We start from the raw sequence: 26,405 nt of genomic DNA on the forward strand, positions 1-26,405 counted from the left end.
CACACATACACAGAGAGCCTGGGAACACATTGTGTTCAGCACTGCTTACTGCTCATGTGGAAACTTTTCATTCTGGGCAGCCACATAATCTGACTGGCAATCTACTGTACGCCTCTCTGCCTGTGTCTCGCTCCCTCTTTATCACACATGAACCCATTCTTACATGTCTTTCTCACATACTGTATTCACAACATAATCATATAGCTGGCATGGTAACAGGAAGACACCGGATTGGCTGCTGGGAAAGCACTGCCCAGAGGAGAAATGATGCTGGAGTCACATCCCTCTTCTATGTCTCTTTCAGTTGTGGCCTCATTCATCCTGCTGCTGTGTTCTGCCTACTCCCTAATTGAAATGTTGGTGTTTTGATGCCTGTTAGTAGCAGCACCAAGGTTTTTGATGATCCCCTTGAAAACATGTAACTCCATGCACACTTTAGTGGTACAAAATTAAGCAATACATTTAAAACTGAGTTCCATAACTTTTAATAACACTAAAGAGATACACTTACTGGTTCCATACTATGAATTCAACTCTAAAAATGCTAAATCATATATTTCCCATAGTACAATTGGACCGCATGTTTCATTGCGAACTCCTGACATCAGTTTAATAGTGTGATGTGAATTTGTAGTATCCAAGGCCACGCTGAGAGAACCCCTGGTGACATTGTCTCAGACTTGACCAACTTGATAGGCAGTAGTTCTCCACCCATGACACTTATTCAAATAAGGCCGCAATTAAGGAAAAATATAGAAGTAGTCATTTCTTCTGTCCTAAAATGTCACCGGTCAAAACTAAGCCATGATGCTTCAAAAGTGTTCTATTACTCAAACAAATTTCTTTGAATTTAGATGAGTGATACATGATAAGCAAACTAACTGGCTAATCAGTCAATAACATAAGAAATGAATCATATGCCAATATTAATCATACACCTAATCAGATTTTCCATACAAAAAGTAAAAATTGGATGAGTGGGTCTTTTAAGTACCTAGAGAATCTGAAGTGCTTAGTCTATCTGGTCTTTGCGAAGTATTGAAGCAGTGCTGACCTATGAGGAACTGACACTCTGATGAATGGGCTTATTTTTATTAACAGGATTTGTGGGAGGAGAGGTTGTTTAGTAATTACCCTCTGCTTTACTTAGAGTAAAAGAGGAAAGGGAACAGAGGCAGGAGGAACAAAAAGATAGGGTTGACACTGACAGACTAAAAATATGGAAGTGAAAAGGGTTTCTGCATGAGGGCCATTTACCTGATTGGTGCATTGGCTGACAGAGAGGTGATTTGACATTGAGAAGAGAGCCCATATAGTACACTGGCAAACTCCCAGGATTATATCTGCTAACACACACACCTTTATTATAGACCCTTCATATAAAGCTGTGCTGTGGATCATCAGGAACATGTTCAATGTTGAAGCAGAGTTTCTGTAGCATTCCCTTTTCACCATTACACTGATTTAATTGCCATGTTGATTCTTTCCATAAAGGGTCAGTTTTGCCATCAAAGCAATTCAAGCCAATAACACTCAAACTGCTGCTCCAAGATTCCACTTCGGGCTTCGACGGTTACATTTACCGAAAACTAGCTTGTTAAGCTTCTTATATTCATAAGAAACTTTCCTAAAACTGGTTTACTGTTTTTTTGTTTGTGTTGTACATAGTGTATACAGTAAAATAACAACTGAACAAATGCAGGCAGATTTTAGAAGTTGTTACAATATAGACTAGTTATAGATTGGCCTAAGCAATCAGCAGTTTCCAGTATTGGCTCTCATTTCCAGTTTTGGTAGAGCATTGAACGATATTGATCTGTCTTTTACAGTCAAGTCACAAGGCTGTGTGTTTCAGGTTGATACATTCACAGAGGAGACTGTTAATGAATGGAATTAAAGTTCACCTTTGCTCTACTTGACAACAGTTGATGTTACCTGCCGTTGGTTAGTGAACATAGATAATTGATGATACTTCTGCTCAGAAAACAGCACTATATCTCCAGTGTTTTGTTTTTTGTATCCTTGCTCTCCCCACTGTGTGTTTGCAATGATACTGTAAAATGTAAGAAACTGTAGGACGTGTGCTCAAGCGTCAATGGGCTGTATCCAAGTCTCTGTTTAGTAGCTGTTTATTCTTAATAATTGTTGGCCTCTTTTCTCTCTAAAATTGTAAAATGTATTCATCGGTGACTCATTAAATGTGGGCTAGTTCTTGCTTCTTAGGTAGGTGTAAGCGTGTGTTTATGTGTGTCAAATGTTTTCTCACCACAGACCCGCCACCCTCCTCCTTATCATCCTCCATCTCCTTCACATATATATTGTATTTACATTTAAAATATATATCCATCCATTCATTTGTGAATCACACTTCATTGTACACCCACACTGTCATTTGCCTTTGGTTCATTTACTTTAAATCATTGCATTTAATATTAAAGGAAAGGGGAAATCTCTGGAGAGTTAAGTATTTTTATGTTTGTAGCATTTTGGCTTTCCACAATCTTAGAGTTGCAAACGTATGTCAAACAGTTTCAAATGAAATAGTATTTTGGTATGTTTTGTACGGGTTGTTAGACGAGCAAATCAAAAGGTTTTTGTGTTAAATGTGGTCGAAAGCTCCATAGAGTTACATTCAGGACCATTGATAGGTGAAGTCAGCAGTATTAGCGACCTTTGCAGTCAGTTAAAAAAAAAGATTGGCATAGATTGAAATAATTGGTATTTCTGCCGCCAGTTGGGCTACGCTGCAGTGCTGTAACCGACAGATAATCCAAACAAACATGTTTACAGGATTGGACTATTGATCACTTGTCAGCAAACACAGATCACATGGCAATAAACACAAGAGGGAGCACATCAATTACTATATATACAGGCTGTGGTCGTACAGTGGGCAGACTCTGATTTGTTTGTTTTTCTTATTTTCTAAGACAGAGACTTTCACAAAAATGTCTCTTTCTTTCTTATATTTTCATCTTTTTATTTCAAGTTGGTATATGGATTTATTTTGAATATATATTAATGTAATTTGATTTTGATTGTTTACAGTCAGCACTTGGTCTTCTGAGTACTTTAGTTGAACTATTTTTAGACTGTGTGCAGCTTCTTACTTTAGCATACTGTGCATTCCAGTTTTAAGGTTGGTCTGTCCTTCGGAGTCAATTATATTTTGTGTCACTTTAGAAAACTACATCCAGGAGACTCTTGATCAATATGGGATTGTAACTGTGCCAGGCTGGAGCACTGAACTTATCTTGAGCCACTCTTGAATGAGAAGAGCGATCATAAAGATCCTTGCTGTTTTATTCCTGAGCCAAAAACAAGCGGATAAAAAGGAAACATTTAAATTGCATTTGCTTAAAGGTCAAGAGTCATATCAGGCATATAACAGCCTTGCTTTTAGTAAAGGGCTGCAACTAACAATCATTTATAACATCCACTAAGCTGCCAATTATTTTCTTGATAAAAAGATTGGTCGTCTGGTCCATCAAAATGTCAGAACAGTAAAAATGGCCAAGGTGATGTCTTTAATTATCTTATTGTGTCAATTCAAAACCCAAATATATTCAGTTTAATTTGTCAGACATTAATGCATCTGCCTGTTAGACACGGTCGGTACTCAGAAAACTACATTTTACATGAACTACAACAGGGTCTTTGTTATGTGTGCTTTCCATCATTTCAGAAAGACAAGGCTGAAGTAGTCTGAAATCCCACTAAATGTAAACCCAAGGCCTTTGAAGTATTCATACTTTATCCAGTGTAATATATTTGCAGATGTGTTGCATCATATAACAACGTGTCTTTGAATTTCCAAGCAACCACCTTTTGATCACATTACATTAACTGCTGGAATAATGTTTCTAAAATAATGATTATAAAGCAGGGATAGAAATGTAAAACGTGAACTTGTCAGGATCCCTGTAGGTCACAAATCACTCACGCATGGAGGTTCAGTATTCTACATTAGTTATTTGTTGTTGGTGACCAAAAGCAAAAACATGGACAGAAACAATCTTCAAAACCAGACCATATCACTCTTTCTGACACATGCTGTGTTTGCTGTCCCAAAGGAGGCTTAAACTGACACAATAAATTATTTATGTCCAATTGTCTTCTAGAAGACAATCTTCGGGTTTTTATTATGCAGTAAATAACACGTAATTCTCTCATCTTACTGGCAACCATCAAAGTGTTTTCTCCACTCTTTTCCTGTATTGTGCAGTTGCGGGGGTGATCAAATTCAACTCTGAATATACAACACCTTTATCTGTGACTTTATTTAGCCATTTTACAATAGTATTATGCATCTTTAGGAAAACATGTACAAGACTAGAATCATTTTCCCAGAGGAGGAGGGACAGCAGTCTCTTTCACGAGCACACAGCACGCTAGTGAAAGAGGCCAATGTGTACATTTTGGAAAAAGGCATCCAAATAAGACTGATAGCTTTACTTCTCTGCAGCATCCGTGGAAGGACTACTGGTCTAGCTGAACTGAATGTTGAATGTCTTTTCCACGCCCAAGCCAATGTGCCATGTAAAAATAACAATGAAATGCAGCTGATGCATATTCCTATGCTAATGGGTTCTGGCTGGGCGGCTGCAGATGACATTTCTGGGTACTGTCAGAGAAATGTGGATGGGAGAAAATAATTTCTACTTCCTGTCAGTGGTGTCTATGGTGATCTGGTTTAATAGGCGGACATGACTAAAATAGCTGGGGAGTCGTCTCCAGGGGACAGTCAGGGGCCTATCGGGGGTTTGACAACTTTACTCTGACAACAACCATGCAGACACTGTTTGTCTGGAGACATTTGAAGGAGCTTGTTTGAAAAAGTATTGCCTGTCAACTATATGCCATCTTTAAGGCCCCGTCCACACGGAGACGAAACGGGTGTTATCCGCTATAGTTCTTTATCGTATGGATGGTTCGTAAAAATCAGCCCGGGCATCTCGACCGGCCCACTTCAGTACCGCTAGTAAATTGTCAACAGGGGGGGGGGGTTCTAGTGACTTATCCGACCGGCCCACTTCGGTACCGCTAGTACATTGTCAACGGAATGTCCCAATGGCCAGTCCGCCACAGGTTCGTCCACACGAGGCCGTAACGGAACCGCGGAAATGTAGCCCTCAAACGTTAACGCATCCCAAAGTGGGAAGGTCTGGTAACGTAACGCTTGCGGCACCGTGTGTACGCCCTAAACGATCATAGCCCCGCCTCTCGCGCGTCATTGCTGATGCGTTTCGCCAACAACAACAATGGCGGATCACAGGGTTGCGTTCGTGCTCCAGACGCTACTGACCATGCTACAGATGTTAGTGCAAAATCTACAGCTCCTCTACCACAACCATCAGCAAAAAGTGGACATGGAGAACTCCATGAACTACATGTTGCTAAAATGTAGTGGATTTAGCAGCTAAATCCACAGCGGAGAATAACCAGAAGGGCAACCAGGCAACCATGGCAACCATGCTCGTGGGTTTAGAGTTTAGAACTACTCTTAGAGTCTGTGAATGTGCAACAGACGGCACTAAAAATGTCAAAAATATTTTAAAAAGATCTCAAAGCACTGATCCCTGCTGGTTCGCAGGAGCTTAAAATTGTGGTTTGATAGCTTTCGAAAGAAACTCTTTAACTTTCACAGCATGTATCTTAAATTCGAACTTGCAAACTAACACATCAACTCTTGGCTCGATAATGAATCACATTATCTTGTAGGAATAAAAATATAATTTTCTGTCTTTATAGTTCCTGTATCCTCCTCTCTGATCTATGAAATCTTGTGTCAATAAATGGAGGGACGAGTGAAAATACATCTTCTCTCAATGTCTTTGTGGCAAAAATCCATGTTAAAAGCCACTTTGTTGGCCCAGCAGCAGGGTCATTTACCACACAGTCCTTGGTAGAGGCTATTTGAAGCCTTGGGATGGGAACCATGAGAGCTGTCTGTTTATAGAGAAAGGAGTGAGGATGGTGAGGGGAAAGGATGAAGAGAGGGGGACAGAAGGAGAGATGGACAGAAAGGTGCTGCAGATCATCTTGCAGCCAATAATCTGTGGCATTAATCTTATGCCGTGGTGAAATTATTTTGTGATTGTTGGACAACTTGGGTATGTGATTAGTATTTACTGTTCTCAGTCAGGCTTGCTATTTGTGATTGTTAAGTTTACTTTTTTGTATTGCTTTGTCTGTATAAGAACATTTACCAGAGCACAATTTGACTGTAATGTTTCTTTTTTTCAAACAAATGTTGTCACATTCAAGAAAAAGGAGTAGAGTGAGCATTTTTGTTTAAAAAGGACCTGAAATGTATTGAAAGTTGTACGTTGGTGCTGAATAACCTTTTTTTCAACTGGCTAATCTATCTTTAAGCAATAGTTGTTATATTTATCTAAATCAAATGAGCATAAACAGACAAATTAGCTATAGAATTGAAACAGATGGATGCATCACCACCCTCTTGGCATTGTCAACATCTTTTGTTCATCCTTGTACTGCCGGCATGCTGCTATATGGTTTCTGGCCCTGACCCACTTTTCTTAGGAGTCTGTGACGTCACTCGATGAAACATCTCTTTTCCACCAAAAGAGTGCATCTGTGCAACCAAACAAACATGAACCGTCACATTTCTATTGTGTGTTTGTGTATACGTTGGATACGTTATGTTCCAGTTAATAGCTCACAGTGCAGCCATCTGGACAGTATAGTCCAGGTCTAAATTTAGTATCCACAAGCACAACGGCAAACTGACGCCCTCTCTTTGTGTTCCCTCTGCCACACTGAAACACACAGTGAGGTTGAAGATGATGGCTGGCGATGGCCATTCCCTCCCAGCTTTCTGTATGTGCGGTCAGCTAATGAGACAGAAGATATTTGCAAACACAGCTCTTCTTCGAGTGGCCTCTTCTGTAAGATTCCCCTTCCCATCTTTATGTTAGAGGCAGGAAGCTTATGGAACTTAGGAAGTTGTGACTTAAATCCTGAGCAGGGAAAAAGTAGGTGGGGGAGATTGAGTAAATGGCTCTCTTCCTTCCTGTGCTAGGAGATATGTTGTGACCTGCACGGCATTGTTTGTGGTACATTTTATTAAATGTTGTTTGTGTCTATGCCATGAGTCAAAGTGAAATACAGAGACTTACTGTCTTATATTGACATGATGGCAGCATTTTAGCTGCTGAAAAGAAGCATATCTTTTTTGTTAGCACATCCAGAGCAAATAATTAGTCTCCTCTGCTCTTCTTCTTTCAATAATACATTTCAGTGTTAAATCTCTTTAGTTTTTCAGCTCTGCTCAGGTCTGCTTGAAATAAGATGGAGGTAGCTTTCTCATATCTGCAAATCACGTGTCTCCTCCTGATATTAGAGCATTTTTGTTCTGCCATTGCGAGGTCATAGTAAGTGTATCTGCCAGCAGCCTTTCTCTCTTCACCTGCCTCCTCTTCCTGCCTCTCAGGGCCAGGAGGATGGATGAGTCACTCCAAAAGCCTTTTAAAGCTCCCGTTTGCAACATGCCTGTCTGTCTCTGCATTCGTAATGCTGTCTCCCTGTCACTACAGTTTTTTACAGCCTGTCTTTTTTGCAGTTTGTTTTGTACTGTCTGCTCGTATATTTGCCCGCCAGCCTTCGTCCTGTTCTACTAATTACTTGTCTCCTTGTCTGCTAACCTGCCTGCCAGTGGATCTTAGTCAACAGCTTGACTCAATACCAACAACAACCCGACGCACCGTCTCGTGAACAAGTTGTTCTCCCTCCTGAACATGCTCTGACACGCATACTACACAGGAATATAACCAATAACATGTTTTTCTATCCATGGGAAATGTAAATTATTCAGGCACTAAATTAGATTTAGAAAATGTTTTCATGTTCCATTACAATAAAGCAACAAATGAAAGTTTAAAAAAGGACGTAAAATGCTCTCTAAACTAGTATTTAAAAGCCATACATGTCAGAATTCTAACCAAAACTGGTGTAGATTTACAATTTTGGTAGCTTTCAAATCTTTGATGTCTTTTCTAAGTTGATTCTTATGTCAGGCTTGAAACAAGCTCTTTTGCACATGCACTCCAAATGAATAATGGGAAAGAGGTATAATTGCTGTTTCAAGATGGTATATTTTATTAAAGGCAGTGTGGACCTCACAGTTATGATAATAACACACTGCTGCTCTGAGCGATGTTCCTCCTCTTGTGAGTTTGTTTTCACTTCGTGGGACCCTTTCTAAAGTTAGCTTTCTACACTTTTGAGATTATTCTCAACCTTACATTATACATTATTTTCAGAGACCAGATAAACAAATTGTTGAAAATAAAGCTCTAGAAATGTAGTCCCACAGAAAAAAAAACTGGACATGTATGTGTCTTGGAAGCAAAATGTCTGAATGTGTTGGTCAGTGTACCGTTGCTGTTCAGTTGTCAGCTAGTTTTTTTTGTTTTGGCAGTGTCCTTTCCTGCTTGGCTTTATGTCCTTTGGCTTTCCCTACAATTACATTACTGTGTCTTGAGAAGAGACCACTAATTATGTTAGCACTTGTGCTAGCATCTCTCTGAACGGAAGCCATTAAGTCATTAAAGCTGTGTGTGTGGCACACTGTGTTATTTCACGTTAATTAACCCCAGCCATACGGACTCATGTATTCTTTCACGTCAATGTCATCCAATCAGATTTAGATCCTGCTGCTCTCTAAAATTGGGATGGTCATTTATTGCCTCATTTTTTAATTACGCTGGTCTGTTAGCTCATGAATGGATTCAATTTCTGCTATGGTCTTGTTCTGTGTTTGTATACAGAGAGACTGCAACATTAGACCTTTGAATGATCTGAAGATTAAGGTTACCTTATGTGTTATTTAAATGTGTTTCATTAGTTTTAGTTATGCCAAACTGCATAGCCAAATTGAACAGAAGAAAATGAAAAAAATATGTACACTTTATGAAAGGGCACCTTAAGGACAGATATGCAGGAAAAGAGCTCTTGTCAGGTATCTTTATGCTGCACCTAGGCCTAGGGCTGTGCAATTAATCGTATTTTAATCGCAATTACGATTTTGGCCTGCCACAATTACGAAAACATCATAATCGAAAAAAACGATTATTTTGCTTTGCTTGGTTGTGACTGCACTGCAACATATTTGGTCTAATTTATTTTATTCTAATTTATTTGTATTTATCATATTTACATATGTTTAGTAGCTTGTTGAAGTGCGCTCCAAAATATTTGTTGATCTTGTTTATTGGTATTTATTATTTTGATATTATTTATTTAAATGTAAATATAAACGTATCATTTATTTTATTTATTTTTGTATTGGTTTTTCAGTTGAATTATACGTTCAGGGTAATCAACAGTTTAAAAGATACTGTTCAAATTATTATTTGTATTTGTTTTAAAGTTCAATAAATGGATGTTTTCAAAGTCAATGAATAATCGTATTTAATAATCGTGATATCAATTATTGACCAAAATAATCGTGATTATGATTTTTGCCATAATCGCACAGCCCTACCTAGGCCTGTTTATTTCAGCATATCTTTAAGCAGTCTATCAAGTGTTTCAGTGCCATTAAGTTAAACGATACTCAATGGCCCCACAAGACAAGAGAAACAAACAATAAAACAAATTAAAAGTGAAATAATGATGCAGATTGTAATCCCATGTAATGCAGGATGCATACTTTCTGTAGCCAGGGTATAGCTGCCATGTGCACCCCGTCCCGTTCAAACAAAATACTTCTACTACTTTCATTAACACAGCTGTAAACCTGGCAGCTCTTGACTAGGGGCGATTTACAGGAGAGGGAATTATTCCTAAAGAGGGCAACAGAGAGGCAAGAAATCTAGAACGACATAAACTTAAGTCTGAAACATCATGTCAGTGTGAAGACATTTAAAATGTTGGGCTTTTCAGTGACATCATTATAAATTAATAAACTTAAGTGAAAAAACAATATAAACTTAAACTAATGTGTTATACATTGTTGGCTTTGCAGAACAGCTGTTGATGGAAAAATGAAAGCTCCCATTCTCTACTACGCTACAGCCTGAGAGAGCACACAGTGTCCTCTAACGGCGGCCTCAGATAGATGCCGTCAAACCATAGAATAAAAGAAGACTATCTTTAGTCTGGCCTTACAGGAATGAGTCCTTCATTAGTTTGAGGCATAACACTTGGTCTCAGTTATGAAGAGGTGTCTGTCTGTGTGCACATTTCTTTGTTTCTGTAACATACAACAGAATGTCCAAACAACACATACTCAGACCCACACAAACTGTATGACAGTTCCAGCACTCTCCGTAAATACGTTTTTTTCCTCACAAAAATACTGGAAGGTATTGCTCTTTGGCATGTATTGAATGGCTCGGATAACTTTGGTAGCTGATATGAAGCAGATGCTGTTTCCAAACACCTGATCTTCTCCCATAAATATTCATCAGGCTCTTTTTCTTGAAGTGCGTGCATGTGTCTCCATATGCTCTGCGAGGACGTGTGTGCATATCTTTGTGTATAAAGGGACAAGCCTGTATTTTGGGAATGTGCCGTCGTTCTATATTTATGTATGTGGGTTATTTTTCTCTAAAGTTGGAGATTTTGTTCACAATGGTCGGATGCAAGGTGGAAAACACCATGAAAAGATTTGAGTAATAATACAATTGCATCAAATGAAATAAATTATGACATTTGTCTTTTATTTATGAGTGAAGTCTCTGCCATTGAATTTGAGTACCAGACACAGATCAAGAACAGGATCATGATACCGTGTGTGTGTGTGTGTGTGTGTGTGTGTGTTTTCATGTGTGTGTGGGTTAGCAAGAGCATCAGGTTCCTGCTCTAAGGCTCAGTGTGAACCTGCCTGTGGTGTAAGGAGGAGCTAGGTTGTTCATGAGATGATGTGATGAGTTCACAACCAGGCGAGGAAGAATGAGAGTCGAGGAATTCTTAGAAAAAAATGGAGGGGGACAACTGGGCTTTCATCTTGGGTAAGAATAAGCTGGAGCATTTAAGAAATTGTTGTTTGACATATTTGTACAGTTCAATTCATAAAAGTAATCGTATTGGATCTGTAGTGAAGCTGGAATAAACTAGATTTGTATTGTGATTGAACTCCTTTGAATGAAATAGTACATGATTGAGTATTTCTTTTTTAAACATGAAGCTATATAGACGTATAACCACACTTACTGTGTGAATGAAAGGAGTGGGATCAGACCACTGAAAAATACAGCATTTAATAGTACTATAGTACTAAAATACATTGCTCCAGTTCAAAACTATGGCATTTGGGGGGATTTCCCTACGGGGATCAATAAAGGTCCATCGTAACTTATTTTTTGAAAAATATTTGCTGTAAACTTCTGTTATCACTTCAGTACATCCATGACAGTGCAGCAAAACGATAAGAAAGATGATGGTTGTTTCTACACTGCACACAAATAGGTTTGGATGTTCATACCATCCATTTCCTTACAGAATACAATGAATTGCCTTTTTTAAAGTCCAGACTTTGCATTCAAGACTTTATTCCTTAAATCTTCTAAACCGTTTCTTAACCTACCTCTCTCACTTGTTTCTCAACAACACAGTCATTAAGATAAGATAAGATAAGAGATAAGATAAGATGGTACTTTATTGATCCCAATAGAAATAAACAAGAATAGAAATAAAATAAAATATAAAATATACATGTTGAAATAGAAAATATACATGTAGATATTATATATACAAATATATATATACATAAATATATGACATATGGAATATAAAATATTGAACAGATTATATATGTGTAAAATGTTCAACGTGGTTTTATTCCAAGAGAAACTATGGAGCAGAGAGTTCTCTTCCAGAGGTGATTTATTGTACAGTGTTATTGCAGTGGGCAGGAATGTTTTCCAGTATCTGTCCTTGTGACAGCGGAGCTGCAGCAGTCTGTTGGAGAAGGAGCTCCGTTGACTGTCCAGCTGCAGGTGGAGAGGATGCGTGGGGTTATCCATGATGGACAACAGCCTGTTCAGTGTCCTCCTCTCCACCACAGCTTCAAAGGGGTCCAGCTTGATGCCGATGACAGACCCAGCTTTCCTGATCAGTTTATTGATCCTGCTGGTGTCACCGGTACTTTCAGTCAGTGAGCAGCTCCATTAGTGAAATTATCCGCCGAGTGGTTACGTGTCAATGACGTCTCACACTTTTTTTGGCATTATTGATTGAAGTTTTGTATATTTACAGCTGTGTGTCCTACAACATATTTGTGCACCATAGCTCCTGAAGTGTTGTTCAATTCTTAGCACATTGATTTTGGCAGTACTGATATTTCATTTCAAAAAAGTGCCTTGAGAATTGCAAGGCTGTCTGTCCATCTGGGTTTACCGTGAACCCATTTTTAGTTCTGAAAGACAGTGTTTGCCTTGACAGCGATGCAGCCAGTCACTCAATAATACATAAAAACGTCCTCTTTAATCTCCTGGATGATAGATGAGGCGTAGCTGACACCACCTACCCTTTAACCCACCTACATACACCACCTTTTAATCATGCCCTTGGTGTCTCTAATTTGCCTTTTTTTCTCTTGTTTTTTCTCAGGATTGAAAAAACGTACCAGGAAGGCCTTTGGGATACGGAAGAAAGAGAAGGACAATGACTCCACGTAAGTCCTGATCTTCGTACCTGCTTCACTGTATGAACACAGAGCACGTTAGTCCTTCTACTGTTGAAAGTATTCACAGTGAGGCTGTTCTGTGGAGCTGGCTTAAACCTCTGAATTTGAGCACTGTCCATATACATTACAGCAGAATGAAAGGATGAATTGAAAATACGTAAGAGCCATTACAGGATTAGTATTAAGTATAGGTCTTGTCAAATGAATGTTAGACGGCTGCTTCCATTGAACAGGCACAGTTTCAGAGTATACCTGTCAATTATGAGCTACAGTGGATTTTGTATTGTATTAATCAATCTGTAAAACTCCCAGTATTAATCTTATGTGGCATATGGTATTATTGATTTACAGAATAATAGGCATACCTTAAATATACACTACTTGGGAAATTGCTTCTTTACACTTAGCTGAATTATTTACTATACATATCATGGCAAATTTGTTTAAAATTATATAAATAAAGCAGGATTGAAATAAGGCTTTGAACAGTTGGAAAAAGCACATACAGTAGTGCGCTTGCAAAACCTCTGTAACAAAGATCATATTACAGGGGTGTTTTTTAAGCCGTACATGTCATGCTGCTAAATGTTTGTGTGCTGTGACGTTTGAGTGAATTAGCGTGTGGGTAAAGTGGCGTGAAAAGGTTTTCATTGAATACCGCTTTTTAAATATTTTGGCTTGACTAATTACTGTGGCAAAGCACTTGATTTTCAAATGAAGAGCTCGTATGGGAAGTGACTTTCATGCTCTCCTTTCATCTCTCTGGTTCTTTAAACTCTCACAGGGGGTCCCCAGACAGAGACAGCGGCGTAAGTAACAGAACAAATATAATACATATCAGCCAATTCATATATTTGTAAACTTTAATTCGACAAGAATATTACTGGAGGAAATCAAGTCTGCTAATTGTGAGGTTCATTTTATTTTCTGTGTTCTTTATACTTGCCAGGAACCCCAGGAAGTTGAATCGGTACTGAACCCTAGTCCCTAGTCCTTTAAGTAGATGCATTTCTAGTTAAGTCTAGACTAGAGTTTAGAGATTAGGCTGGTTATAGGCATCAGTGTACGTTCTTAAACTCATCTGTTGTTCAGTGTTGCTGTTTTGACTATCTTTTTATTAGCAAAAAACACACCAAACTAAAGAGCCCTTTGGTGAAGCTTGAAAATACCAACTTCCTGAAATATTATCCAGCACTGTTGGACAATTTGCATCATGTTGGATAATAACACTAATCATCGCCATTATTAGGTCATTAGTGACCAGGCGGATGAAACGGGGAACAAATTAGGGCCTGTGAGAGGACGACTGTGGAACAGTCTCACATGACAGCCAGAGTACACAGGATCAGGGTTTATAGGCCAGTATTAGCTACGCCGTAGTTTCCTTAAATAGTAGCTAACAAAGAAACACATCCAGTTATGGCACAGAATATACTGTACCTTCTCTGTCTGCTGGGGTTTTAATCAAAGTTTCTCTCTCCTCTCAGTCTCAGAAAAAGGCTAACGGGGCCCCTAATGGCTTCTACGAAGATATTGACTGGGAAAGATATGTAAGTAATAGGACAATTATTTTATGTTAATTCTAAACAGCTTTTTAGCTTGGTTTCCACGACTGCTGCTTTGTTTTCATCTGCATTGATTGACCTTACAATGTTTATCCATATTATTGTAAAATGTGTTATTGACAAAATGTGGACAAAGCATGTTTAAAAGTAGTTCCACATAGCACTGTATATCTGGTTGAATGTTTGATCTATTCTCACATGGATTTTAGCTAGAGATTATGACATTATCAATATGCACTTGGTCATGTTTCATGCCTAATTAACTTGTGCTACTCCTTGAACCAACTGCTATTTGTCTGTTAGTATTTTATTGGCATCCAACTAAATTAATTGCAGCGTGTAACTCAAAACATCCAACAAACATCTTAAGAGATTTATACTTTGTGTTCCAGAACTCTCCTGAGGTGGACGACGAAGGCTACAGCCTCAGACCTGAGGAGGAGTCCGAAGAGGGAGATATCCTCTGCACTGCTTCATTTGTCATTTGACACAATCAATTTGTCTCATTTTTTAGCCAAGCTATGTTGGGTCACAAAAGTGGGTCGCTTCCATTGTTAGTACGGGATTTGTGAACTATGTCTACTGTGATCAGTTTGCGTAGTAAATCTCATTCTCTCCAATTCTGCTGGAGTTTCCAAATCAGTGGAGTCGCATCTAAAAAATAATTTCCTTGTGTTTCATAGGGATCTCCAAAGTCAAAAAACACAACTTGAAATAGAGTGATGAGGATGTGTTTTGAGTCCTTATCAAAGCTTAAAAACATTGAATTAACAAAGGTCTAAATCAGTTAGAAGGAGCAGCACGTAACACTGTTACAATGAGTCATTAGTGTACCAGACTCCAACAGGAAGTCATAGATTAGTGTTTGAGAAAAGCCCCATACCCCCTCTCTGGAGCGTGGAAATATCACTCTGATCAATGCACTGATTAACCAGCCTGCCAGCTCATATTGAGCAGAGGTGATGCTCTGTTTGTTATGCTGGCAATACTGTATTCATCACTTTGCAATTAGCTCCTCAGTGGGTTGAAAATTGTATTTGATTTAGAGACACTATCAGTCTGTGGGCACCAAAATGAAGTCAATATTTGTATTAGGTCTTGTCTAGAATTGCAAAGAGGTTGTTTTTGTTTCTGTAGCAGGAGGACAATAATTTAAACATTAAGATACAAGTATGGACAATGATTAGGAATACTAACGTGAAAGTAAACAAAGTTAAATTACAAAAACATATAAATTAAATTGTGATTTGGGTCATGTAAATCCTGGACAGTTTAAGGTAGGGAACTTTGCTTTTTCCTTGACTCTGCACCACTGCCCACCACCAAAAAGACACACTTCTTTTCCTCTGATGAGTCGGAAGGAGAGGAGGACCACAGGAAAAAGTTCAAAATCAAGATCAAGCCGCTGCCGTCAAATCATGTCGTGGCGGTGCCCTCGGTCGACGAGCTCAAAGCCTCCATAGGCAATATCGCCCTGTCCCCGTCTCCTATGGTGAGTAGCTCTGACCTCACTGCCTCTCACTGCTGGCTTTCATTAACACACGCCTGTGTTACGATGGATGTTAAGTGCATGTGCTAATCACTTTAGCTTCTTCTTCCTTTAACTGCATTTTATCATGATATATTTTGTTTGTAAAGATTTTTCAGTGCATGTCTTTCTAGTTTCTGCTGAGCTAAACCTCCTTTTGTACATTTGTATTCTACTTTATCCGACTGTTTTGTTTTGCTTAATTTATTGTTTTGTTGGGCCTTTTTTATGACAACATAACTCCTTGGTTATAATAAGCCAGTATGCAACAATATGTCATTATGTATGTCTGGTTTGAGCCTTAGACTAATTACCAATCCATCTCCCTGTATTTTTGAGTCAGTTCAGCTGTTTTATATGATAGTTTTAGTTCCACACGGCTCATTTTTGGGGCTTCTGATATTCGAGCTGTGTTGTCTTGTGTAGTCCGTTTAGTGTTGCAGCTCAGTTATTGAGTCCACTTCAAAGCACACATCCCCTTCAAATTGTCTGTTGTCAGCATTAGGACTCCAAAACAGGGTTTGGCCTCCCTCACTTACCCACAATTCCTTTCTTCTTCAGTGAGGACAGTTAGCTTGGGTGTCCGTCTTGAATAATTCAGGTAGGAAAGTGGGCACAATGGACCTGTGTGTCAGTCTGCTGTACAGTGAGATGGCTTGTGGTCATTTGATCTTCTGGACTCAATAATTTAATCCAGCTTCTGTGTGGCTCCGTTAACCTGATCAGGTGTGAAGGATGTTCCATGCTGGTAGTGTTTGCGTTCATGTGCGTAATACATTGGAGACATTAGTGGTTTTGGCCATATTGAGTAGTTTGTGATCGGTCGATCGATGAACATTAAATCATTAAGAATAACTCTCATCATGGATTCATCCTTAAAATTTGAAACAAGTGAACTAATAATTCAATGTTTGAAGGTTGCAGTTTTCTTATTTTAAAAATCTGCTGCTTTTTTCTTTTGACATCTGAAACAATCAGTTAAAAATAATCTAATGTAGTCACCTGAATATTTACCAAACTCAGGACATTCAAATGACTGGCCTGTAGTCGTGATTACACAATTACCTTTATTCACCTCTACCAGTTCAAATTAGCATCACGTTTGCCAGGGCATGCATAAATTACACAAGTCACTCGGAGTCCCTGGCTACTTTGCGTTACCTTGGCTATGGACTGACAATAAAATGTCCCAATGAAAAGAGGAAGACAGGCCAAATGTAAACAGGCCTCCAAAAGCAAACTGCTTCTTTCTGCTTGTTTCCTTTTACTTCCTTTTCCTTGAAGTGATCCAGTAGAACTTTTATCCCAGACTAAAACATTTAGGTCTTGGCTGTTATTTTCAAAGTAAGACCTACACTTCAAAACAGTCCATTTGAATATCATTGAGATTCGCTCTTGACGTTGGGTTTCTGCATGTATCAATACAGTATATCAAAAATGACAAGCAGACAGATTCGAAGTGTTGGACATACCTAGAAACTTAGTTTTCTATTTATTGGACTGAATGAGCTTAGTTTCTATGGAAATATTTTGCATATTCTGCATGAATTATGCATATATACACAGGCTTGTAAGAGGGACATGCTGATGCAGGTTAACAGCTTATTTCACAGCAAACCTAGGCCAGGATTTGCTGTTCACATCATGGTATGAGGAATACTGGGGAATGTGTAGGTGGTGTGATGAGTACATAATACTACGCCAGATTCATCTGTCTGTATTAATGATTGCAGTTGATGTTGATGGCTGTCTACATTCTGGATGCCCTCCCTTTCTTTTATTTCTCTTTTATTTCTCATTCTTTTGCTGCCTCTAATAATGCAAACCTTTTGTAGAAGAGTCCGGTAAGCATTTTGCCTTGCATGCTGTTGTGTGTGTGTTTTTCTTGTTGATAGATTCTACTATGTTGAGTCTTTGCTCATGAACCCTAATGTGTGTTGCCAAAAATAGAACTACAAAGGACCAGTTAGTAATAACTTAAGGCTTTATTATTGGTGTGAGTGTGTGTCAATGTAGTTTTATTTATAGGCACATTAATGCATGTGCATGACTACTCAGCATTCTCATGGCACGTGTTGATTTTTTTTGCCTCGAGCAATGTTTTTTCCACTGACTAAGATGTCTTAAATCTGATTTGAATTGGTCCTAGAGTCAAGTTTGAGTTTTTTACATTCCAAATGTCACAACTACAAGCAGTAGAGTAGGCGAGGAAAAGGTCAGGGATGGAGCTAAAAAAAGATATCGTGTTTTCACATATAATTCTTCTCGGTTTTATTTTGTGCCAGCATTTTAACAACAAAGGCTTGAGCTTGAGGACAAACATCCTATTTTTATAATGAATTTGTCATATTGTATAATATGTGCCATTGCTGTAGCCTGCTCTATGTTTCTACAAAGATTCCCCTTAGGTAAGGTCGGTCACTTTACAGCCAAGACTACACTGTTCAGATATGACCTGCCTCAGTTACAAAATGCGTTATATCTCCAGCACCAAAAACAGAGATGCAATATATATATATATATTTTTTTTAAATAACCAGGACAAATAATATGCTCTTATGATTTCAAATATATCACACATTTGTAAACAACTATCTGTGTGCAGAGACCAATGTGATTCCCTGGCGGGCTCAAAGGTCACTGTGTTTAACTCTGAGCACTTCCTGTTGTTCTTCCTGTTTACTTACGGCAGGGAGATGATGATTGGTTATGACGAACAGAGTTGCGCAGTGTCCTGCACCAGTTTACCCAATGAATTGAATCCCTTCCACCAGCTAGTCCCACCCCTTTGTTGCATCACTTTAATCACTCATGGCTCACTGCACAACTGGAACAAGCACAAGAGTAAGAGATGGAGGGGAGAGAGGGTGGATGCGACGGAGGTGACGCAGGCAGATGGAGAGATTTCAATCAAAGAGACCAAAGAGGGGCAGATGGGAGAAGAGAAAATGAAAAGAAACTTAAAAGGATTAAACGGCAAAAATGACATTGGTTTAAACAAAAAAATGATCATAAAAAGGAATAAGGATAGAGATGAAGATAACAATTAGAGAGTATTTGGATAATATTCAGTAACAGCAGGTTCACAGATGACATTGAAAATTCAGGCAAAATTCACAATTTATCTGAAGGCCTTGAATCTTTACCCTTTGTTTTTTCTCACCATAAACAGACAAAAAAGATGACAGCATAAACACAAACACACAGATCAGTTTAAGTTCATACTTGGCTATTCTTTATACCCTTATTATCCAGGACTTATTTAACTACCTGCATTTATGCTATGGACATTTTATTGTTAGCGATTACAGACACCTCCTATCTTAAGTCTTAAGTTAAGATGGTCTGAGGTATAATTTTTCCCAATTTGGTATTAAATAAGCAATTCTTAACTTGCTTTATTTCATGTTGGAACATCTTAAATACTCAATCCAACATGGCTCATCATCTGTTCTGTATGTTACCCTACAGTAACACCTAACGCTACTTTTCTAGCTAAACAACTTTGTATTTGTTTGTATTTCTCATTGGAACAAAACAAAATGGAGCAAATACAATAAATAGCACTTAACTTCAAGACAGATGAGTGGGAGGTGTTGAGAACATCTGCAAAGAAATACAAAGATCCCTTTTAAAGGGATATTTTAAAAAAACTGAAAAACATTATCATGGTGAAACACTACCTGGGAAAAAAGTGGAAGTAGGAGAGAGGTTATTTAAGATTTTAGGAAGTAAGGATCAGGTCTTAACCCGATTACCAAACAGTTCAGTTCTGCTGCAATAAGATGTTTCTGTAATTCTGCATCTTATCCCCCAATCTGAGCGACCAGGCCCCTATTCTTCTCGTCATATATATGATGTGTGCTTTACTGATTTGTCACTCTCTGACCAGGTGTCTCTTCTCTCTTCCTTTTTGCTGGTCACAGAGACGTAGCCCGGTAAGTGTCCTTTTCCTCCGCTCCCTGGGGTTAGATACAAATAATGTCACATACTTCCCGTACACTTCTGCTCCTCACCCTGTTCTTAGATTCGATTAAATAAGACGGGACATTCGTAGATGGGTTCAGTGGCTGAGGCGTGGGTCAAAACTGTCAACTAATTTGTTTTGACATTAATATTTAAAGGTATAAATAAATAAATATTTACACCAAAAAAGAAATACTCCTAGATTCTCAAGATCAGTAGTGTGCTTGTTTTGATCTTGAATGGTTTCTTGCGAGGTCTCTGTAGTGGGAGAACATTTGCACTTTTGACAGTTGGACCCTTTGATGTCTTACTTCAGTCACTCCCCATCGTCGTGTCTTCTTCTCTCATCTGCTGCTGTCTCTCCTCCTCTCTGCCCTTATCTGCAATCTGCCTTTCTTGGCCTCTTGTGTTCCTCACACGGTGAATTCATACAAGCCTAAAGACGAGGGTGTTTAAGATCTCAGCTGGAGAGGCAATATGATGGTGCTGTTGCCTCTCCAACAACAGAACTCGTTCCTTTTTTTACTTTCTCACATTTGAACTGTATCAGGCTCACGCCTTCTCTAGTACCAGGGGTGGCTTTTTAAGACTTCAAAGCATGTTTTGAAAGCTTTCCAATATTTATTTTTGGCTCTGACACCTTAAACCACTGCTTACAGCGCAGTTGGCTCACTGCAAGCAGCAGTTGCCATTTTCTAATGTAACAATGTTATTATTACTGGAATACCTTGGTCTCTTTAATTTAAACTGCATCTCTTATACAGTAGCTAATAGATATCTTTCCTGTTCCATATGATGTAAGTTAGCTGCTGATGTGATTTGTAAGCACTCGCTGTGCCATATTTCACTGAATATACAGTGTTCAAATAATCACTTTATAAAGCATGTCGGCCAAATGCTACAGTGTCCCTGTTTTTTGTGTCAAGACGATAACCTTTGTTGTACCCTTTATTTCTTCTTATTTCTCTTCTGTCTGCTGTCTAATAAAGTCTAAGTTATTCCTTTAGAACAACCCTTCCTGTAATAGTTTCCTGTGTTTGTGTATTAGTAATGCCTGTGTAGCATGTAGCTGGTCAGGTAGTCTCATCAGATTAAGTCAACCTGAGGCTGTAGTTCCCTCTCTGACCTTCAACACTGTAGAACCTACATCAATGTTCTTTTAAAACCTATGTGGCTTTTTATATCAAAATAAATGTGTCTTTGATCTGCCATTCAACTACATGTTATGTTTTCTGTGAATTTGCAGTGTTCTTTGCTTAAATGGGGCTATGTAGGATGCTGATTCTAGTTACATAAAAGACAGTTATATTGTTGGAATTATTACAACGTTGTACTTGTGCGTGACTGTTGCTATTTTGTGTCTTTATTTTTTACATTTTACTGTAATTTGTTCATGTTTCAGGGTTTGAAAAGGAACACATCCAGTAAGTATCAATCTTGTTGCACCTTAGGACACATACACATTTAAATATGGTGAATTACAGAGAATGTGATCGAGAACACATGTGGTAAACATATTTAATTGTAGTTCCAGGGGAAGAGATTGCCAGACCGAGGCGCATCATCCCTACTTTACCCACTGTGGCCCCAACTCTACCCACTGTGGCCCCAACTCTACCCACTGTGGCCCCAACACCAGCTCCAGCACCACAACCCCCCAGGTATGACCCTCACTCTTCTCTGACAACAGACACCTATTTCCCTTAGAATTTGTGAAAAGGGGTTGTATGAGGTACCTATTAATCTTACCTATTTTAAGAATATTAAAAACTGTTAAAGTGTGTGCTAAATTCACAGATTAACCCGGCTTCATTTTACTGTTCTGTGCTGTTAAAAGATTAACCTTTATTGTAAAGATGTGCAGTATATCTGCAGTGTACAAGCTAATGGAGGTGATGTTAGTGGGGATATTCCTGGCAGGTTACAGTAGTTATATGTCATGTCATGTCATCATTTATTTGTCTTCATTACAAATATATACATGTAGCACATAACAGTGTCGCCTCTCAAATGTCCCCATCAAGCATCATTGTGCTTTTTGGGAGTTTGGTCAGTCCACCCAACAATGATACATCCTGTTACTGTGAACTGGGTATTTAAGTCACAGCGGACCATGACACTTTTCAGTTTTAAAATGCTTAAGATTTCATCCACTGACAATGTCATCTCTTTTGTTGTATCACTGAAACATTCTGGATATGGCTAAAGGCTTATATGTTGAAGCCATATAGTTTCATTGATCAGGGACGCTAGCTGGGATGTGGAGTTACTTTAGTTTTAACGAAAAAAGTTCATAATAGCAAATTCATGCTACCATAGAAAGAAGGGAACAACATTAGGTAATACTCTTGTCTTAACAAAAGGCCGAGAGATTATTGTATGCGTTAGTTCTAACATAATGGCACAAAAACACACCCTGATTTTGTTTTAGATTTCACCGAACCTTTGCCTTCCCACAAAAATATAAGATGTCTGGGACAAACATTGTTTGTTTTGTCGGAGGCCCTCTTGAGGCTTCAGTGCATCCGCAGAACTGTCACTGTGTTTATCTACCAAACAACACTGTGATGCTTTGTGTGCTGCGGGGACATAAGCGCATGTTCTTCTAGTATAACTGTTTGTGTTCATGGTGGAGATCATAGTCTTCCTCTACATGTGCTTCTGTGGTTTGTTTGATGCCAGACTTTACTGTCCACATGAGGCTGTTGTCGGTCGAGTGCCGTTAGCCATGGTCCAGCTGCATGTTTAGATATTCCTCCTGTATCACTCTACATTACTACAGAACATTGTTCTACTCTAGACTGCATGGTTTTGTCACAGCACAGCCCTTATAATGAACCTGTAATAACTACTGAAAATGATTTGTAATTGTAGTAAATATTGAAGATATTTATTTATTTTATCGTGCCATTGTGAGCTTTTGCAATAGCTGTAGTTTATGGTTCCACACGTTAAGAATTGTCCAAATGAAGTCGTCATACATTTGTGAAAGCAAGATCAAATTCAGCAGATTTAAAAAGGCGTATATGGGGATACTGATGTGTTAAAATGCTTTCTACCTGTACCATGATCAGATCACGTAAGCTATACTTGCTGCTCATTCCTAAAATGTCCTTCTTTACAATAATTGCTCTCCTAATATCGTGTGTGTGTTGCAGCAGTCAACAGACACCGTTCTCTGAAGACACCACAGCCTTATTTGGGCCTCCCTTGGATACAGCCTTTGGAGAATCAAAAACTGAAGGTAACCCTCCTCCATGGTTTTTTGTCAATCCGTGTCTTTGTCTATTTATTCTGTTTACGTCTTTGTGTCCGTTGTTAGAATATGTCTGTGTTGACAGTTGTTTCCAGTGTTGTTGTTTTGTCAAACTGTGATAGCAACACAATGAAAATATCTTTCTGAACACACATTTATTGTCTCAAGAGTGCCAGATAAGCCCTGCTCAGCTGTCAAAGCAGATACACCCCCTCCCCCTTCCCACACCAATTTCTCTAACACTGCTGTTCTTCCCAGAAGACTTACAGTTGTGGATTTACTCAATCTGTCATCATTAGGGTCAAAGTTGGAATTGGCACCAGTCATGTTAATGTTCACGGTGCATTTGTTAATATGCAGACTCCACTGTCACCCTCTATCAGCCAATCCAGTTGGAGTTAGACTCTGAGAGAGTTCTTAGCTGTTATGCAACTGCAAGTCAGGCAACATCCACTCCACACAAATTCCTTTCATACATTTGTTCAGACAATAAATATATGCGTGTGTGACAACTGGAAATGTTTAACTTTTTTGTTGATTATGGTTTTAAATTCAAAGTATCATAAAGTGTAGGCATGTGTGATATAAATTATTATTTAGTTGCGGTAAACATTAGTGTACACTCAATTGTAAGGCTCAGGTGCAGGTTGCTTAAACCAATGTATTTATGTATAATCTTGTAATATTTTGGATTTTATACGACCAGAAAAAAGGTGTTGTTATTGCTGGCAAATGCTAAATGTAAAAAAAGGCTTAAGAAAAATTAGGCTCTCATGGCATGGCAGTGCTAAGATAGTATAGTAAATGAAAAAAAATCAATCAAAACATTTAGACTAGGACAGATGTGTAGCAAATGTTGTTCTGTATATCATTTAGAATTTAGCCTTCAGAATCAGTTCTAGTGAATAAGGTTGTAAACATGTATAGACACATTTAGTGCTGAAGCCACCATGGCCATGAAATTGCAATCCTTCATTCTGCTTCAGTTATAAATGAAAATGTATTTTAGATGTTCTGCTGTTACAACACATCCTATGTACAGTTTGTGCCTGAGGCTGATAATCTGTTTCGAAATATTTTATTGACATGCTGATCTTGTTTCACCTCTTACTTAAGTCTCATAAGCTTCGCAGCATTAGAAGCCCTTTAAATGTGTTGGCTCTAATACCCCTGACTCGTCCTGTTCTGTCCCCTCCTGAACTCAGTGGGTGTGTTTGAGTCCGATGCGTGGGGGATTCCTCTGTCAGAGCCTGAATCCTCTTTGACAAGATCCTTCCCTACAGGAAGTAAGTTTTATAATTACGTGCGTAATGTGCTGCACTTCTTCTTCTCCTCCCTGGAATGACTGCACAGATCCATCAGCTCACTTCATGATCATCATCCGACTAACAAACAAAGCTGCACACTGACCGATCAATAACACGCTGCTTCTCATTCTCATACAAACTGCCAGCTCTAACTTGGGTCATTTCATCAGCCATTTCACAACCAATAGATTTAGAGTTGTTTTTGTATTATTATGGGAAAGTTCAGTGCCCGTCTCCCATACTGCACCCATCCTACCTCACTGCCTTCTCCTTGCATTTGGCATGGTGGTGAATGAATGTGCTGTGCTGCATGGTGAAATACTATTGGGATTTGTTTTTCAGGTGTGGTAAGGCCTGTCATGTATGGGTCCAACTTTTTTAAGAATGTTACTTCTCATTTGAAGAATAAGTCGTTGTATGCAGCCCACCGTATATTGCATTCACTTCATCCAAGCATGTCTAGACACAGTGATCTTCTGTTTTGCCCCCGCCCGTGGGGCCGTGGGGTTTAACTGGTTAACGGGAGTAATCATTGTTGCGCTTATATTTGTATTACAGCTCCACCTCCACTTCCACCCAAGATTGTCCCGACCCCCACCCCATCAACTGGCCCTCCCTCTGCAGATGATGCCGGTAAGAGGTCTTCTTATCTATTTCTGCCATCTGGGCTATCACACTGTCTTTGGCAACTTCAGGAAACACAAAGTCGCTGAGAGGCTGAGGTCGGGCCTGGTTGAACTTGTCTGACGCGCTATCCAAAAATGAATTGGTGAGATCAAAATGCGGTGACAATTATTTTTTATTTAATGAAAAAAGTTAGATCATCAACATATTAAAACAGGGACAATTAAATTGTATTAATAACCAAAACAATCGTTGTGTTTGCGGTCAACAAAAAATACAGCGACACTTTCACACACTCCTCACACAACAGGTGATTAGAATCCGAATGAGTGCCGCCCATATCCATGTGACCCATACAAACCAACGCATTGCGATCACACAATAAGATATTATGATTATACAAACCATTACCCAGAGGTGGGGACTCGAGTCACATGACTTGACTCGAGTCAGACTCGAGTCGCATATTTTTTGACTTGAGACTTGCTTGACTAACATTGATAAAAGACTTGACTTGACTTTGACTTGGTATTCATGACTTGAGACTTGACTTAAGCTTGAGACAGATGACTTGAAAGGACTTGACTGTTTAAAATTAAATATTTGCGTTTGTTTTTGTAGTGAGATATTACGTTTAGTTTTTTCGAAAAACGTGATTGGGTGATTATAGCGCCGTGCGCGCAAACCTGGCAACCCACTAGACTGCAGGAGCGTCAGTTAACATGGCAGCGGCTAGCGTTACTCCAAAAATAGTGAAGTTTGGATTCAAGGATTATGTTGTCGATGACGCTAATAAGAAGAGAACAGCGGTATGCAGGGTCTGCAGCATAAAGATCAGTGACACGACCACCACAACATCCAACTTCATTCGTCACTACAAAAAAACCCACAGAGAAAGGTGCGTGAATGTGTTGTGTTAGCTAGAAAGCTAACGTTAAGTTTAAGCTACGTTAGACTTGGTTTCAAATCGATTAAGCAAAGAGAAGACAAAACGGTAAATGAACACTAGAACCGCCAAGGGATTCATTTGTACTAACCCCGATACTGACGCTGTCAGGAGAGGGAGAGAGAGAGAGAGGAAAAGAGATGCCTCGTTTATTTCCCCTGTGTTATCAGAAGTTACTGTAAACTTTTGAATAATGTAGTTCATCTACTTTTAGTAGTTTGTTTAAATGTTTTAATTATGTTGTTTTTGTTTGTAGAAGTGCATCATTCCTTGATTTATTGTAAAAATGAATCTGAACTTTTTTATCTGTTATGATGATAAACTGAAGCAATTTCTAAATTAACCCAATTAAGTGAGTTTTAAATCGTCCTACTTAGTTTATAAGGAAATTATGAAGAGGAACAAATTAAATGATTTGAAAATGATATCTATGTAGGTGTCGATGCTGTTGGTGGTTCTAGTGTTAACAGACATTTAAATTAAATATGTGTAATGGCAAATGCCATATATGATTTTCTTACCTGGATTTCTGCCTTTTTGAACAGACTTTTTGACTTG

The 26,405-nt window shown here is 38.7% G+C and overlaps 1 protein-coding gene across 5 annotated transcripts in view; it reads left to right on the plus strand.

Annotated features, from left to right (window-relative positions):
• The window catches only part of sgip1a (SH3GL interacting endocytic adaptor 1a), a 59,468-nt gene that overhangs the window by 17,267 nt on the left and 15,796 nt on the right, over positions 1-26,405 (plus strand). For 2 of the 5 annotated variants that reach the window (XM_034146889.1, XM_034146887.1), the window contains 12 exons: positions 12,580-12,643; positions 13,440-13,464; positions 14,143-14,205; positions 14,613-14,676; positions 15,534-15,712; positions 17,584-17,592; positions 19,675-19,686; positions 21,117-21,138; positions 21,243-21,375; positions 22,873-22,958; positions 24,176-24,256; positions 24,836-24,910. In XM_034146889.1, coding sequence (XP_034002780.1) covers positions 12,580-12,643; positions 13,440-13,464; positions 14,143-14,205; positions 14,613-14,676; positions 15,534-15,712; positions 17,584-17,592; positions 19,675-19,686; positions 21,117-21,138; positions 21,243-21,375; positions 22,873-22,958; positions 24,176-24,256; positions 24,836-24,910 — 813 coding nt within the window. The remainder of the gene's footprint in view (positions 1-12,579; positions 12,644-13,439; positions 13,465-14,142; positions 14,206-14,612; positions 14,677-15,533; positions 15,713-17,583; positions 17,593-19,674; positions 19,687-21,116; positions 21,139-21,242; positions 21,376-22,872; positions 22,959-24,175; positions 24,257-24,835; positions 24,911-26,405) is intronic. The other 3 variants (XM_034146890.1, XM_034146891.1, XM_034146892.1) reach the window with 3 other exon arrangements.

The sequence above is a fragment of the Trematomus bernacchii genome, unplaced genomic scaffold (genome assembly GCF_902827165.1).
Source record: "Trematomus bernacchii unplaced genomic scaffold, fTreBer1.1, whole genome shotgun sequence".
Lineage (NCBI taxonomy): Eukaryota > Metazoa > Chordata > Actinopteri > Perciformes > Nototheniidae > Trematomus > Trematomus bernacchii.